The 16,424-nt window shown below is 41.5% G+C and overlaps 2 protein-coding genes across 2 annotated transcripts; one reads left to right on the forward strand and one right to left on the reverse strand.

The window, feature by feature from the left end:
• Positions 1-119: 119 nt before the first annotated feature.
• Positions 120-3,842, reverse strand: LOC127777477 (cytochrome P450 704C1). The gene is made up of 6 exons (XM_052304075.1): positions 3,441-3,842; positions 2,815-3,030; positions 2,320-2,604; positions 1,674-2,012; positions 939-1,139; positions 120-566 (listed from the first exon to the last, which is right to left on the reverse strand). The coding sequence occupies exons 1-6, from the start codon at positions 3,783-3,785 to the stop codon at positions 375-377; spliced, it is 1,578 nt and encodes a 525-aa protein (XP_052160035.1). The 5' UTR covers positions 3,786-3,842; the 3' UTR covers positions 120-374.
• Positions 3,843-6,363: 2,521 nt separating this feature from the next.
• LOC127777283 (uncharacterized) lies at positions 6,364-13,845 on the forward strand. Its single transcript, XM_052303856.1, has 13 exons — positions 6,364-6,750; positions 6,850-6,941; positions 9,409-9,434; positions 10,019-10,259; positions 10,348-10,443; positions 10,528-10,643; positions 10,726-10,806; positions 11,450-11,573; positions 12,075-12,124; positions 12,586-12,676; positions 13,237-13,272; positions 13,353-13,453; positions 13,535-13,845. The coding sequence occupies exons 1-13, from the start codon at positions 6,458-6,460 to the stop codon at positions 13,649-13,651; spliced, it is 1,464 nt and encodes a 487-aa protein (XP_052159816.1). The 5' UTR covers positions 6,364-6,457; the 3' UTR covers positions 13,652-13,845.
• Positions 13,846-16,424: the final 2,579 nt, after the last annotated feature.

The raw sequence follows: 16,424 nt of genomic DNA on the forward strand, positions 1-16,424 counted from the left end.
ATAGGATTGGCAGGATGCTTACCTGGCTCTGGATTGATACTTAAAAGTTTCTTATGCACAAAGACTATCTTTAGTTATGGAGAATATAAGCTATAGCTTTCCAGGCACATACAAAGAGGTTCTTGCATCCAAAGAAATGAAGCTTAAATACGTAGTTGATGATATAGCTGCATCCTCTTTCTTTAAGCACCCTATTACAAGCATATTAAATTGTACAAGCACCTTACTTTTACCGGGCAAATTGTCCCATTGCTACTTTGTTGTTTTCATACGACTACTTGGGACAGATTATTATTACTTGCCTAATAGGACGGATGTTAGAAATGCATATGTTCCAATAAAATAACAAAAGGATGCAGAAGCTTGTTTGGGGTTCATGGTGAAATTTCTCGAGGGTTTGCAAGCAGATGGAGACCATTGTCGATATGGAGAGTGAACATTGTTTTATAGATTGGCTCCTTGGATTCATCTTCCAGTCTGAACTTGAAGAAATGTATCAGGGTAGCAGCCATGATCTTCATCTGCCTGTGTGCAAATTCTTTCCCCAAGCAGATACGTGGCCCAGCCTGATCATGGTAAAATAGACTTATTAATGGAGATTCTTGTCTACAGGAAAGTGAAATTGTCTTGGGTTATTTTTAGAATATGAGAACTGGTGTTAAGTGTTAACACATGCAATTATGGTTTTATTTGGCTAAATGTAACCGCATGATGCAAGTTTCAATCCTCATCCTCAAAATACAGGTGATATTATCACCTCATTCTGAAAAGAAAGACATGCATGGGATGATTTATTGTTACTTGCAATTTTGTAGCATGATATTCTTTTTCCCTGCTTCAGTTGGAATGCGGTATTGTATATTTGACTTTTCTTCTTGATCTACAGAAGGCTAGATTTAAACATGTTGAGGTAAATGATTCTTGCTGGTAGTACTTACATTGAAAGACACAAACTTGAACGGGCTCTCTTGCTGATAAACTCCATTCACAAGCCATCTTTCAGGCCTGAACTCCTGTGCATCCTCACCCCAAAGGTATGTCATCCTCCCCATGGCATAAATCATGTAGTTAATTCCATCTCCTTTTACCACTCTATAGCCATTTGGTAGTACATCATCCTCGTCTGCCATCTTAGCATCCTGCAAAAACAATATAAAAGTATTTTTACGAAGGCGATGATGTTTTTAGTCATTTTTTTTTTGTGCGTACAACGTTTGAGAAATGTGATATTGATTTTCCCTTTAATGAATATTGCAGATTGCACTAAAATCTAACAGTACCATAAAGCTATGCTGCATAATTAAGACTTCTCTTTGAACAACACTTGCCTTGCAGCCTCTTCCTATAATATTTCCTTACTTTACAAAAAGATGGTGGACAAATGAAAATACTCCTTAATTTTTTTTTCTTTTGGGCAAGAATTCCCAAGGATAACTAAGATTCTCTTTACTTTGTTTCTCATTATTTACTGTTATATTCAGATATCTCATGGTAATGTAGGTTTCCATGCTGAGGAATGAACCCTTCAATATGAGATAACACTTCCAATACTAATATCCATTGTTGGCATGTGACCTACTTAATACCAGATCCATATCGAGCCAAATCATGACTAGATTTATTTTAGTTCAACTCCACTCTATACAGGGAATAGCCGTGAAAGTTATTCATACCACTGGGACAGCAGGATATAGCCGGAGTGTCTCGGAAATTGTAGCCTGGAGGTAGTGCATTTTGCTAATTGCACCTTCGTCCAGTCGTTTGGTGAAGCTTTCAATAGTGTTATCTTCCTTGCTCCATTCAACAAACTCTCTGACTTCAAGGGCAACCTTATCCTGCACTATGGGGTTCTTGCATAGCAGGTAGAAGAACCAGGTAAGGGTATTTCCTGTGGTGTCTTTCCCAGCTATCAGGAAGTTGAGGACTATGTCACGCAAGTAGCGGTCATCCATTGTTCCAGGATCTTGCTCACTTGCTAGTACAAATCTTGATAGGATGTCCTCTTTGGTTTTCTGCGTGCCATAAAAAAGAATTAGAAATAAAACAATGCAGTATGTTAGCTCTGTCTTATATTTTTTTGTATTAAGAAAACTTAGAGTGACTAAATTCAGAGTTCATTTTGGATTTGTGGAGCACATCAGACCACAGAACTGCATTCAAGCAAGTTGAAAAAGAAATATTTGGGAAGCTGCTGTTATTTCACTAGCAAATTCAACTTTATGCATCTACTTGTTGCTCCAGAAACATGAGCTATTTGGAAAGGCATGATATCATAAACTGTAGAAAACAACATTACAGATAGAATTTTGAGTCCCTTACATAGTCAGCTGCAATCTTCATTTGCTCTCTCTTCTGATGGATCAGTTTCATCACAAAGCTGTCGATGATCTGAATGTTCCTCTTGAGTTTGGCTTCTGATCCAATGTTAAGATACCTTTTCAGTTTCCACATTATGTCAACAAATCGGTAGTAAACAAGGGAGTTTGCCTCATCAAAGGCCTTGCTGAATTGAATGCCAGATTCATCTGATCCAGATAGTGTGTTGAGCTCAAAACCAAACCCCACTTTAAAGATTGAGTCCATAGTTGCTCTCATCAAAAGATCCTGAGGAAAATTGAATGACAATAACTTGATTTGCAATTAAAAGGGTGAAATAGTGAGAACTACCAGTTTTTTCATTTATATGTAGGTTTTGTTTTAATTTTTGCAGTTCTGTAAAGGTGCTGAACTAAAACGCGTATAGATTACAGCTATAAATTTGATCTTAGCATTTACCAAAACTTTCTTTTGTGCTGATCTTAGTCATGGAAGTACCTGAATATTTATGCTAATTCTGTTAGCTGCTGCACATGAGATCTTCTCTGCCAGTTTTGCAGCATTCCTTCTGAATGTGTCACTGCTGAAGTCACGTAACACTTTGGTTGAGAATTCGTAGCTCGCTAGCTTCCTCTGATGACGCCACATATCCCCATCTGTTGCAAAAATTCCATCTCCAAAGAGATCCTTCATGGCTGTAGTGAGGAAGTCCCCCTGTGAATCAGGCTCAAACACTGTAAGATCTCATAGGCTCAACTATATATACTTTCCATAGTTACTAGTAACTTGCTTATGAGTTTAACTCATATGGACATGCTAACTAACTTTATATAAATATACTGTTCTCTTAAGTTAATTATTTATACGGAAATGTGTTTTTTTTTAACCGAGCCATATATGGTAATGTTACTCGGTCATTTTAGCTTTTATTTCAGAAATGAATATAGTCATGTGTATTGCACTAAGCTATATTTTTTTTTATAATAGAACATATCATAGCATATGCCGTATTGTACAGCATGCAAGCTTTTGATCATCGTTTGTACAAATCTTGCAGGTAATAAACGCCTGACATACAGAATCACAGGCGGAAAATTTTGGTAAGAAGTATTGAAGTAAAAAACCTTGCTGTATTTACTGAAGCTGTTCTTGAGGACATGCTCAACGACGGCCGGATCAGAAGTAAAGACCTCGCAGTGACCGGGATACACAATCCTGCTGGTGCGATGCGCGGTTGCATAGTTGACATGTTCATCGAACATTCTGTCGAAGTTCTTGAGCTGCCGGAAAACTGTTCCGACGAGCGGCGGCCGGTCGTGGGCTCTCTCGGCGAACTCCTTGGCGCAGAGGACGGCGAAGGAGGCGACGACGCCGATGATGTAGAGGGCGATGGACAGCAAGGCGATGGCTAGAGCTGAAGCCAAGCACACTCCTGCTGATGCAGCTAGGTAGGTGAGCTGGGTAACCATAGCTGCTATACTGATGTTGCTTGCTGATTTGAGTAAGCTCACTTCTCTACTTTATACTCACTGAATCTTATCTCTGCAGTTGACAAGGTCACAAGGCTAAAGGCAACAGCTAGATATTGGTCTTTTGGATGCTCAGAGCTATTAAATAGCCCTTCGAAATCTTTGCTATTTAGAAGTATTAAACGTAGATTAGTGACAAAACCCATTCTATAACCCCTAGGCTATTTTGCGAGACGAATCTAATGATGTATATTAATCCATGATTAGCGACTGATTACTGTAGCATCACTGTAGCAAATCATGGATTAATATACCTTATTAGATTCGTCTCGCAAAATAGCCTAGGGGTTACAGAATGTGTTTTGTCACTAATCTACGTTTAATACTCCTAAATAGCAAGATTCTGGAGGGCTATTAAATAGCCCTCCGGATCCAAACAGGGCCATTGCTTTTGTTTTTGTGTGCATCCCTTGCCTTCTAGAAGAACACGTCTCTTTTCAATAATTGATCCCGTTTCTGAAGTACTACAATGTCTACTATTGTAATATGAGTATCTATTTAGGCAGTCATGTCATGTGCTATGGCATATGGATAACAGTATATTGTTTGATTGCTCTAAAGAATCTCAAATGTTTTTTCTTTTTCTTTTTTTGGTTGGTGAAGAATAAATCTCAGTTCTGAACTGTTGAGCAGAAGTGAACTGCAGAACTGTCATCCACGAGATCTTCAAATTCAGTGAGACTTTGCAACCAAATACTACTCGTATTTTACAAGTCGGTACACGTAAATACATACTTTCATGTCATCTTATATAACGACTTTATGATAATACTACCTCCGTCCCACAAAGGTGGACGTTCTAGTAGTTATGAGATAAATTAGCTCACAGTTAAAGTTACCAATGTGCCCTCCAGTTGTCAGTGTGTTTAAGTGCTTGAGAAATAAAAAAGAATTAATGTCTATGCACTCAGTTTAAATGAATGGACCAGAATCACCGGAAGAGGTAGTCATGGCAGCACGGAACTGCAGCGACAGTCTTTACCCCATTTAGCAAGGGGTAAAATGACTACTTTTATGGGAGACGGAGGGGTACCTGTTTTTGGGCGGCCTTCTCTCCGACTTCTTCCTTTCGGAAGGCGACACATACTGCTGGGGACAATTGCATTAATTATGGAATAGTGCATTTTTGTGGTTTCCTTCTAGAAGCTGAAGGCCATCGCCACTTCACTTCATTGTCACGAGCGTTGTGGCTCTATCTGATTGGGATGCAGAAACGAAAAAAGTCTGTTGATTGGAACTGGCAAATCTGACAAACTGCATCTGCGTGACGTCGCAGCTGTCCGAGACCATCCAATTATCCAAAGTGCGTGTATGTTCAGTTTCAAAATCACAATTGGATTCCTTTTTATAGAGAGAGTACACGCACTATCATTTGGTTTTTGAGGGAATAAGTTAAACGGGATATTCATAAAAAAATATTTTATAAATAAAATTTTTATATACATGTTCTTACCAATTTAAAAACAAAGGTTGTAAAATAAATTTCGATAAAAAACTCAAAATTAACTCTAAATTTAAGGTTGAAAGTTTAAATTTTGGCTGATAAGTCTAAGCGAAAAGATGAGACTCCGCGACTCTCTATCAGTTGCCGTGTCATTATCAGTTGCCGTGTCATTGTCATTCACCCCAAGGTTTCCAACTTTGCATGGCCATAAATCTAATCTTAGTTCATATCAAGGGAAAATGGAGGAAATATCGGCTTGCTTTCATGCTTGGATTTGGTTAGCAGCAACAAGCTAACAGTCGAAGCACTGGAAGTCTGCAATAGAAAAACAATTAATTCGGCAGAGAACATACTGACTCATTTTGGAGATTTTTTTTAATCAAATATATTTAGCGAGAATAATTACATGACTACACGAGAAGGTAAATACTGTAAATAGGTTTGGCCTTCCTCGCCTCTGGTCTAAAAAAAATATACTACTCCCTTGTTCTTGTCTGAAGTACTGCAATGATTCGAAAAGCTCCCTTGTTCTTGTCTCAGGGAAGATGAAACTGAATTCAACAATGAGAGGCTGAGTTGTGCAGTAAGCCAGCAACAAGAGTCTACAAAGGCAAGGAGCTTCAGCAGAAAATAACTCCAAGGGCCAATTTTTTCATCTGAAATAATACTATGACTTGTGCAGCCTGTATTGGAGTATCTCTGAAGTAGTGTATTACTCTTTTCATCACAAGAGCAAATCAATGGCACATGACTTGAAATTGAATTATCAGGATGGATGCTAACATAACAGACATGAATAATCCTATGCCTGTGTAGTAAGTATTGGAGTATCTCTGAAGTGCTCTTATACGGAATAAGTCTGGAGGTATGCGATGCAATTCGACCATGGGCAAGACTGGAGGGATGCCTAATAGACTTATTTAGACTGGGAGATGAATCAGTGTGGCCCACTGGTCTGGCCTGATAAGTGTATAGCGGTATTGTATTGGGCTCAGCCCATGAGCCCATGTAGCCCCGAGCCCGATAGTGTTCGTTCCCCTCCGCCGCTTGCGTGGACTAGTGCACGCCCACGCGAATACGCGATCCTCCCCTTCCTCCTCCTCCCCACCAACTCGATCGCGCGTCGCGGAATCCGGATGCTCCCGGCGGCGCTGCTCGCCGTCGGCGCATGAGCTTCCTCCGCGCGCTCGCGGACTCCCTGTCGTCGCTGCTGTACTCGGCGGCTGCGAAGGGGGGAGACATGGACGGGGCCGCGGCGGCGCCGTCGCCGGCCGCGGTGGTGGGGGAGCGCGTGGCGGTGAAGCTCAGGGGATACTTCGAGCTGGCCAAGGAGGAGATCGACAAGGCCGTGCGCGCCGAGGAGTGGGGGCTCCCCGACGACGCCGCCGCGCACTACCGCAACGCGCTCCGCGTCATGCTCGAGGCCAAGGCCGCCCGCGTCCCGGACGCCGTCTCCTCCAGGTCCGTGCGTGCGTGCGTGCGTGCGTGCGCCCTTCCCTTCCCCACCGCGCGGTTAGGGTTTGTGATTGCTGATTTGCGTGAGTGCGTTTTTGATTGCAGCGAGAGGGGGCAGGTTAGGGTCTACCAGGAGAAGATCGCAAAGTGGCAGACTCAGGTGGAGGAACGACTCCGGGTGCTCGGCCAGAGGAGTGGTGAGTCGATCCACTTCTTTCCCCCCATCAATTTACCTCCGTCTTATTCGTCTAGAGAGCAACTACCACCGAGCTCATGAAATGTGGTTTCCCAGCCATGTCCTCCACTTATTCGTCTAGAGACATTAACTTGTACTCCATAGTTTACTCGTGAACCATTGCGTGTTGGCAGTGGCGGAGCCAGGATTTCTCGACGCCTAGGGCTCAAATTGAAGGCTAAAACTACCCATGAAAATTTGTACACTGCAGTACGGTAGAAGTATAGTATAATCCGCCGATTTTCAATGCTAGCAAACAAATCTAGCGCAATATAGCATAACATGCAATATTCATCCAGCCATCATTCATCTTGTTTGTGAGCTATGTTTTAATTATATACATAGCTAAGAAGGCTCAGTCTTAATTAACAGTGTTGGCAATCAAATTAGTTTAGTTTTTTTAAAAAATCTAAGAGAAGAGCAACACTTGGCAACGGAAACAATCGATTGCTTCTCGCCATCTCATGCCTCATCAATTAATACCGCGAGGAATCATCAATTTATACTATTTATGAGGTTGGTGTGGATTCATTGGAAGACTTGATAGAATGATTTTATCACTCTGCTCTTCATCTAGGAAATCAAACAAGATTTCTAATTGATTAATAGCTACCAAATGCACAATGAGAATACGGATTGAACATTTGAGAGAAGACCAACCTATATTTTAGGAATCAAACTTTCTTGGGTGCTTGACTTGAGGCCTGAGACTTGAGCAAAGATGCTGGGTTGGGAGACGAAGTTGCTGAGGAAGGGGAAACGTCATTGCCGTCGCTAGCTCGCTGCCGATGCCGATGCGCGCCATGGCCATCTATGTGGCGAGACGAGACGAGAGGAGGTGAGGTGAGGGCGAGGCGACGAGCATCCTGCTGCGTCAATGGCTGTGGTTGGGAGCAGATGCGGCGCAAGCGCTCGTGTGTCGTGGCTAGGGGGACGGTGGGATTGGTGGGGATTAGGGTTAGTTGCTACTGGGCTGCTATGGGCTGCCAATTGGGTTGAAGGACACGAGGCTGAGAATGGCCACGCATAGGGCTGGGCCATTGGAGTTTGACAAAATCTGAAAATATATGGGTACAAGTTAGGGATGGCAACGGGGACATCCCCGACGGATAGTGCCCGCCCGTCCCCGGCCCCGAGCAGTTGGAAATCCCCCGCTCCCCATCCCTGTCCCCGCAGTCGGGGGCAGTCTTCCTCCCGTCCCCGCCCCCACCGGGGTTCCGGGGCTCTGACGGGGGCGCGCACCCGAGAGGAAACACAGTGCAGCACGGTGCATCAATTTGGGAATTGAGAGGAGACACAAATACAAATTCAGAAAAGTTTGGGAATTTGGGAGTAGAGAGAATAGATGCACAAGAATTAAGAAAAGGAAATGCTTAGTCATGCACCCAGATGACAAATCCTTTGTTTCTTTCTTTTTTGATAAAGACACACATCAGATCCATGAATCAGAAGAGAGAAGTTACATGATTCATTCCAATTCCCAAGAGCAAGCTATGCACCAATCAAAAGCAGTAGAATCAAAGTGCATGTGGCTGCTGTGCAGCTCTCACGCTGTGCTTTGCATCGGCAGGCCGCTACATCGGCGGCGGCTCAGCCCAGGCACGCAGTGAAGCGACGACGCGGCCGGTGCCCAAGGCGAACAACGGCAGAGGGTCAGGACGCGGCGCGGGGCACAGCCTGGAGTCGTCGCTGCCTCGGTGATGCGTCGATCTACGCCGGCGTCTGTAGCTTGGGTGTGTGGCGGCGCTTGGGTACCTAGCCGAGTGACTAAACGAGCTGTGTTGTGACCTAGGTTTTCTCTATTTATATGTGTATCTGTCCATGTGAATTGGGCCTGGATAGTTGGGCTTCTGATCTCTAGATGGGCTGAGGAGAGGTGCACATGTGCTACACTCGGGGGCTCGGGGATTCGGGGACGGGGGCCTAGAGAACGCCCCCGAACCCGCCCCACCCGACGGGGCTTGCTTTTGCCCGTTAACAACCCCATGGGGAGTAATATGGACCTATTTATAGCCCCTAATAGAGTTTTTCCCCACGGGGATTCAGGATTCGGGTCCCCATTGCCATCCCTAGTACAAGTCCACTAAAATTTCTCTCACGAGTAGGGCTCGGGCCCAAGCTGCCCTAGGCCCAGTTCCGCCCCTGCGTATTGGTGTTAATTTAGGAATTTACGTATATGATATAGATAGAAGCTTAGAACGTCCATTGCTTGTATGCTTGGATTAAACAACAAGCAGGCGGGGTGTGTTTTCAGTTACAGGTCTTAATGTTCTGCTTTTCAGTTTCTATGATAGTTCATACCAACATAATACATGGACGCTTGAGTTTCTTTTGTCTTTTGTTTTGTTAACGTACATAAACTTGTGCTTGCTTTGGTTTTGTATTGTAGTTCACTGGGAGTTAACTATCTATATCATCTGATTTTGCAGGAGTGGCTGCACCAGTGCCAAAGAAGGTATGGATTTCATTGAACTGTAGTTGTTAACGTTGTAATTCTGTCAAATTTAGCTTTCATTGTTTTCCAGGCTGTGAATCTTAGTGCATTGGTGTTTGTTTGTTGCAATTAACATGAGTGCTGCATGCGAAACTGAATATGCAGTAGGGTCAACTCTCTTACTTCTAAATAAGATGGCATGTTTTCTAGGTGGAGCGAGCGTGCCTGTTGGTTTTTTTTCCTTTTGTTCAATAATTGTTTACTCAGCTGTTTATTTTCTACACTTCACTTCTGACTTAGCCATTCAAGTGTGATTGCTATCAATGTAGCCTTTTCTAATGAGTATTTGTAATTTCAATAATAAAATTTGAAAATTGAAGTAACTCATGAAACTTCAAAATGCAATTAGGTCTCTACTTATTTGGCTTTGACGGTTTGCTGCTTTAATGACATGCGTTCAGCAAAATGTCCAATCTAAGAAAATTAAGTAAGATTGATTGCAAAGTTATGTTGAGGTTTTGAACACTGTATTTTCTTAACGAGTCACTTGTGGCAAGCGAATCGATTATGTATTTTTTTCAATAGCTGTGTATTATATTTTACAGGTTGTTACAAACAATCCTGTTAATAGGAATGACAGAGCCGCATCAACTAGCTTCCATAGGCCTACTTCGCAGCCTAGCCCTACCTTTAATAGAGGTGGTCAAGCATCTTCTCATCAGAAGAGTAGCAGTGGAGGTGCCAAACCTGTGCAAAGAGCTGGTGCAAACTATGATGATAAGCTTGTTGAAATGATAAATACGACCATTGTGGATAGAAGTCCTGCTGTTAAATGGGAAGATGTTGGTAGGAAGCTTATAATTTGTTTTTCATGCTATGGCAAATAAAACCTAGTGTTCATTGTAGTGTTCTTATCCTCTGGTTTGATCTGCAGCTGGCCTTGACAAGGCAAAGCAAGCACTCATGGAAATGGTCATTTTACCTACCAAGCGAAGGGATTTGTTTACTGGTCTTCGGAGGCCTGCTAGAGGTAAACATCTTCGCTCTGATAATTTCTGTTATATACATTGTTTTGTAATAATAGCCATCTTATGTACATCATAATATACCTTAGGGCTTCTTCTCTTTGGTCCCCCGGGGAATGGAAAGACGATGCTTGCCAAAGCTGTTGCATCAGAATCTGAAGCAACATTTTTTAATGTTTCAGCTTCTTCACTGACATCAAAGTGGGTATGTGGCCATCCCTCCATACGTTACATGCTTACACATATTCCCCACTCTGAATCAAGTTTATTCTTTCATTGCAAAACAGGTAGGAGAGGCTGAAAAGCTTGTACGGACACTCTTCATGGTCGCTGTCGATAGACAACCATCTGTAATTTTTATGGATGAGGTCCTCATTATAAACCCTTCTTGTAGTGCACTTGTAGTTAAATTTATGAAGTATAAATTGATGTCAACACAAAATGTTTTCTCGACTCCATTTTTTTCCTTAGGAGTGTTTTTAGTGTAGCCCATCAACATGAGTTGGAACCATGTCTATCATCTTTTTGGAATGAAAAAAAGGATGTTTCTCTAAATAGTTTGCTTCTGAGAACTTCTATCCATTTAAACCATGTGATTAGAACATGTAAATATATGTGTTCTGCATCACACGTGTTTTGTGTAAACTTTCCACAGAATACCAGAATGTGCTCATCATAGCATTCTGCTATTAGGCTTACTCTGTTATGCTGTGATGTTGTCATTAAGGCTTCTATGGTTTCATGTCACCCCTTTTTATTATTTTGAACTTTTGTGATGATTTTTTTTTATTGTTATTGTTGTCCACAAATTCTACCAGAACGTTAACGTTTGGTTCTAAAGCATTCCTTTCCATTCAAATCTATCAAGAAATATAGATGAATGCAAAGATGTTATCTGCATATCTGGCTTTCTGTGCTAGCTTAGTCGGTCTAGGATCTTAATGTGTTTAGCTACTTTATTTTTATTATTTTAGATAGTTGATTATTGCCCATGTTGACTGCCTTTTACAGATTGATAGTGTCATGTCAGCAAGGTTAGCTAATGAGAATGATGCTAGCAGGCGGTTGAAATCTGAATTTCTTATCCAGTTTGATGGCGTCACTTCAAACCCGGATGATCTTGTTATTGTTATAGGTTAGCATCACTATCTTTTTCTAGTTACTTAATTGAAGTTAGCTTGTGTTATGATTGGTTATGGAGAAAATATTTATTTACTACTAGTATCGTATAACTATTTGTCATGGTCATATATTACTGAGTGTCCATGTTAAAAGCATTTCTGAAATAGGGTAAGTATTTATGACATGCTACTGATTTGTTTCCTGATTCAATTCATTTATATAAGAAATTGTTAAAAGTGTGTTCGGGTGTTGTTAAATAACTCCAAACTCATTTTTTTGGTATTATTTTTTGTATACTAGGATACTTCTAAATAGTTTCCAACATTATCAGCAAAAGTTTGTGATCTTGAGTGATACAGCTTTCCTGATTTTAGTGCATGTATGTAGGTCGTTTTCTCACTTAGTGAGTGTATGTTAAAACGAAAAACAAAAATTCTTTGTCGCCAATATTTTTTTATACTAAGTGTCTTCTTTTATTACTTGCGTCATCTATTAATGGAATTTATTTGTTTAGGGGCTACCAATAAGCCACAAGAGCTGGATGATGCTGTTCTCCGTAGACTGGTAAGATTGATATATATTTGGGACTACTGCCGCTATTTTGGCTTCATGTTTCCTGCATTGCATTTAGGTCTTCAAAATTTCTATGCAATAGTTTCTGCTGCTTAATGTCTGGTACAAGTTCCACCTTTGCCCGTGGGTATTGTGGTACAAGCAATTGGTTAGGAACTGGACTAAAGAAAATGCTATTTTTCACTGTTTACAAGCAGGCAGCTTGTTGTGGTAGCCAGGTTCTTTTAGAAAGAAGAGTCTGAGGTGTTATTACTTATAAATAATGCATATATCCATATTCTTGAAAAAAGGCTGAGCACTTATATTTTGGTACAATGCAGTTTGTTTATATAAACCTTTTACTCCTGAATTTCTAGTGCTTATATATTGTAGTAGTATGTATAGGAGCCAGTAATTTGAACTAGCTTTGCTCCTTTTTTTGTGAATTCCATAACATTTATTCCTATAAACAGGTAAAGAGAATATATGTGCCATTACCTGATCCAAATGTCCGAAGATTACTGCTGAAAACTCAGCTCAAAGGACAATCATTCAAATTATCCAGTAAGTAGCTGCTTCTTTATTACGTTTTAGGTTTCACAAATGCTCTGTCTAGTTGTTGTTTAAGGCCTTCTCTTGGTAGCTTCTTTGGACTACAGCACTAGTGTTCATTCCTTCACAGAAGTACATTAACCAAAAGTAAAATTTCTTGGAAACAAAAGTTCGCCCTGGATTACAGTTTATATATTTGAATATTTGACTACTGGAGATCATTCAAAAATGATGTTTTCGCCTCTTCTTTTAATCCTAACATGATTGAGTCTATATCACAATTTAATTTTTCCTAGATGATCCCTAAATAGTTTTCAAAAATCACAATGACCTAAATTTGCAATGGCCCCCTTCAAAAGTCACCAACTCTGGATTTTCATACTAAAAGCTTCTTTGGAAATCAGCCTTTTGTTCCTTACCTGAAACATGGACTTCTCACTTAGTGATCACTGCATTGTGGAAAGACTAGTTCGAAAGAACTGGGGAATTTCCCAGATTATTCTGTATGTCTGCATGTCTTTCGGCTTTTGTATATGTAGTACCACTCTAAATCTGGAACTGTCCCCTTTCAGGTCATGATCTTGAAAGGCTTGCTGCAGATACTGAAGGTAGTTTTATTTTTCTGGTATATTGTCATTCTGATAAGACGACATATGTGTTACTTGGTGCTGAAATAAATATGTTATAGGATATTCCGGGAGTGATCTGAGAGCATTGTGTGAGGAAGCTGCCATGATGCCAATCAGAGAGCTTGGTCCACAAAATATTCTCACTATAAAAGCAAATCAGGTATTTCGAGTTACATCTTCATACAGTGTGAGCTTTCTGAAGTGTCCTAATCATATCCCTCCTTTTCTTACTTCATTGTAGTTGCGGCCCCTGAAATACGAAGATTTCAAGAAAGCCATGACTGTGATTAGGCCAAGCCTGCAGAAGAGCAAGTGGGACGAGCTAGAGAAATGGAACGAAGAATTTGGTTCAAGTTGACACTAGACAATGGTGCGCCCTATGCATCAGCAGTTTTAATTTGGCCAGTATTACCATCTCCTCAACATAACTATTGGTTTGCAAGTGGTCACGCGCCCATTCAGGCATTGATATCCCTTGCCATCTGTAACATGTACATGTACAAGAAAACCCTATATTTCATGAGCCATTTGAGAGGGGAAGCTAAAGATGAACTCACGGTGTAAATAAACGCCCATAGCTTCAACCCGTACCAAAACAGTCATGTAAACAAACACTGCTAAAAATTTACATATACCACTGTTCCGTTACTTTCTTTGTACCGTGTGCAGATACTTTCGAATTCCATGCCATATACTGGTATTTCAGTTATCGTCACTTAAACCGAACTCTTTCTGCCCCCTTGCAGGCCTATCTGAAAGCCTGAAAAGATCAAATTCTTGAGATGCCATCACAACTGAAACTGAACACACGAGCGAACCATCAGTTGATGCCCAGGTCTATTAAAACCTTTGGCTTTAGTTCTTTTTGAATTATTTATCGGATTGTTGAAACGAATTGTTTGCGCTCCACGCTTTAAAAATGCATTTCCTCAAAAAAAAACTTTCTTATATTATATATTGTATTTCTTAGATCACTTATTTTAGGTCATTTGTTAAGTTTATTTATCAAAATATTTTGTCCATCCATATAATCAAGTAGATAATCTGCAGCCACAATATGTACAATAACCTATTTCAAACTGAGGCAAACAGCTCTACCAATCCAGAATCATATAGCCATTTTTATCAGCTGATGCCCAGATCTAAGCAAGCTCTACAAATCCAGAATCCAGATAAGCCATCTCATGATTGGAGAAGAATGATTGGTGGTGGCCAATTGGTGAGGCGACGAGGAGCTAATCATGTCCCGGACGAAGCCAGCGTCGCGATCGCCATGGCAGCTGCAGCAGGTGGACGTTTACTTCCCCCCATCCGCATGGCCCATTGCGCGCCCCCATTTGCGATTTTTCGCAGCATCACGGAGAAAAGAAAAGAAAAGAAAAGGCGCGGATGGACGCAACGCATGTGCCGTCGCACAGAGCTGGATCTCGCAGCAGCAGCACCACACCACCGATGGTTGGTCCACCTCCCCTGTACATCCTGATCATGAGCATACGAACTTCACTGTTTCTTATTACCAAGAACCAAGAAACAAATCCTCATCTCACCACCGGTATTCGATCGATTGCAGATGACATGTGAGCTGGGACGAAGTTCACATGCTGGCGAGGGGCCCACCTGTCAGTGAGTGATTGCAAACCGCCGATATCCGATGACACGCGGCAAGAGTTTACTGAACTCAACCAATTACATCAAGATGAAACAACCGTCCTGAGAATGCTTCTGATCCCTGTATGGATAAGAAATTGGAGAATTTAGGCTGCAGTGGCAGCTGCGAGCTACTCGTGACGGGTTTGATAAGTAGATTTGGTTGTCGGGTCGGCTGGTGTCGGTGATGGCGATGGAGGCAGAGGAGGGAGCAGTGATTTTTAAGTTGGGCGGCCGAGTTAGTTAGGAGGAGTGATGTCCATCCACAGTGTCGCCAAAGACTTGTTCTTCATGGCCATGTGACAAGGAAGGAAGGAAGCAGATCAGGCTGGGATCATCAATGCAATCCTGGCTTAGGATTCTTGTTTTGGTGAGCTGACCACCACTTGACCAGAGTAATTAAGCCAATTAAGATGGTTATTACTACTACTACAATCACATTCTCTGGTCTCTCTCCACAGATAGTGATCTGATCTGATCTGATCAGATGCAAAGTTGTTGCTGTAACTGAAAAGCCATATCTTTTCCTCTCAGCTCTACAGCAGCTATCTTCTGTGCAAGATATTCAGAGGGAATATGTGTCACTGTGTGGCTTTGGCCTGCAAACGCCTACTAATCCTGGGGAATTGCAATGGCAATGGTGAATGGTTCTGATGATCCTGTTTTGTGCTGAGGTGTGGGGCCTGTGGTGAGGGCCCAGTTGTCTGTGCTCCACTGGTGGGTGGGCCAGGTTACTTGGATCAGAATGTTCCTCTTCTCCTACATACCCTGGCTAGTGATGATGTGGATCTCAGGTTCAGCAGTTTCAGCACCAATTGCAGGTTTATGGTATCATCTTGACGCCATATCCCAATGCCCGAATTTCAAGGTATATATATTTTGCAGCTTTTCATACAGTAAATACAGTCATTAGTCTAGTCTATTTACTTACTCCACTAGTTACTATTTTTGCATAGACAAATGAAGTTTAGTGGTAAAAGAACCCATGCTCTTCTGGCACCTACTCTAAGAAACTGCATGCTATCACATAAAAACCCATTAGACCTCAATAATGCTTCATAAATCATATACTCCTAACAAAGAGTACTGGATAGAGTATAAAGTTCAGATATCCATCCAAAATGCAGCATTTTGTCAATCTTGAAATTTATGTTAGCATGAACACACACATACTCCAAAAATGCAGCACTCCTATAGGAAGGTGATAGTAGGACCTTTGGTTAGGAGTAGTATAATTAATAAATAAAGTTTTCTACCAGCATACACTCTACAGTCTACCACCATACATATACGAGTACTATGCACTGCAGGTTCCCATCCCCCTAAGATGATAGCACCAGCTTTTGTTTTGATTGTTCGACCATGGCCCCACATGGCAGCCACTTTTCACACCTACAAGAAACCTCTCACATCCTTAACTACAGTACTACAGTACAGCTACTCTTCTACACAAGGGAGGCTATCTCTATTCCATGATGGATCTA

The sequence above is a fragment of the Oryza glaberrima genome, chromosome 6 (assembly GCF_000147395.1).
Source record: "Oryza glaberrima chromosome 6, OglaRS2, whole genome shotgun sequence".
NCBI classification, from domain to species: domain Eukaryota; kingdom Viridiplantae; phylum Streptophyta; class Magnoliopsida; order Poales; family Poaceae; genus Oryza; species Oryza glaberrima.

Coding starts and splice junctions, on each gene's coding strand:
- LOC127777283 (XM_052303856.1), top strand. CDS start 6,458: ATGAGCTTCCTCCGCGCGCTCGCGGACTCCCTGTCGTCGCTGCTGTAC. Junction 10,444..10,527: donor TCTTCGGAGGCCTGCTAGAG/GTAAACATCTTC, acceptor AATATACCTTAG/GGCTTCTTCTCTTTGGTCCC. Junction 10,807..11,449: donor CTGTAATTTTTATGGATGAG/GTCCTCATTATA, acceptor TGCCTTTTACAG/ATTGATAGTGTCATGTCAGC.
- LOC127777477 (XM_052304075.1), bottom strand. CDS start 3,785: ATGGTTACCCAGCTCACCTACCTAGCTGCATCAGCAGGAGTGTGCTTG. Junction 3,031..3,440: donor GCTTCAGTAAATACAGCAAG/GTTTTTTACTTC, acceptor CCTGATTCACAG/GGGGACTTCCTCACTACAGC. Junction 567..938: donor TCAAGTTTGTGTCTTTCAAT/GTAAGTACTACC, acceptor TACCATGATCAG/GCTGGGCCACGTATCTGCTT.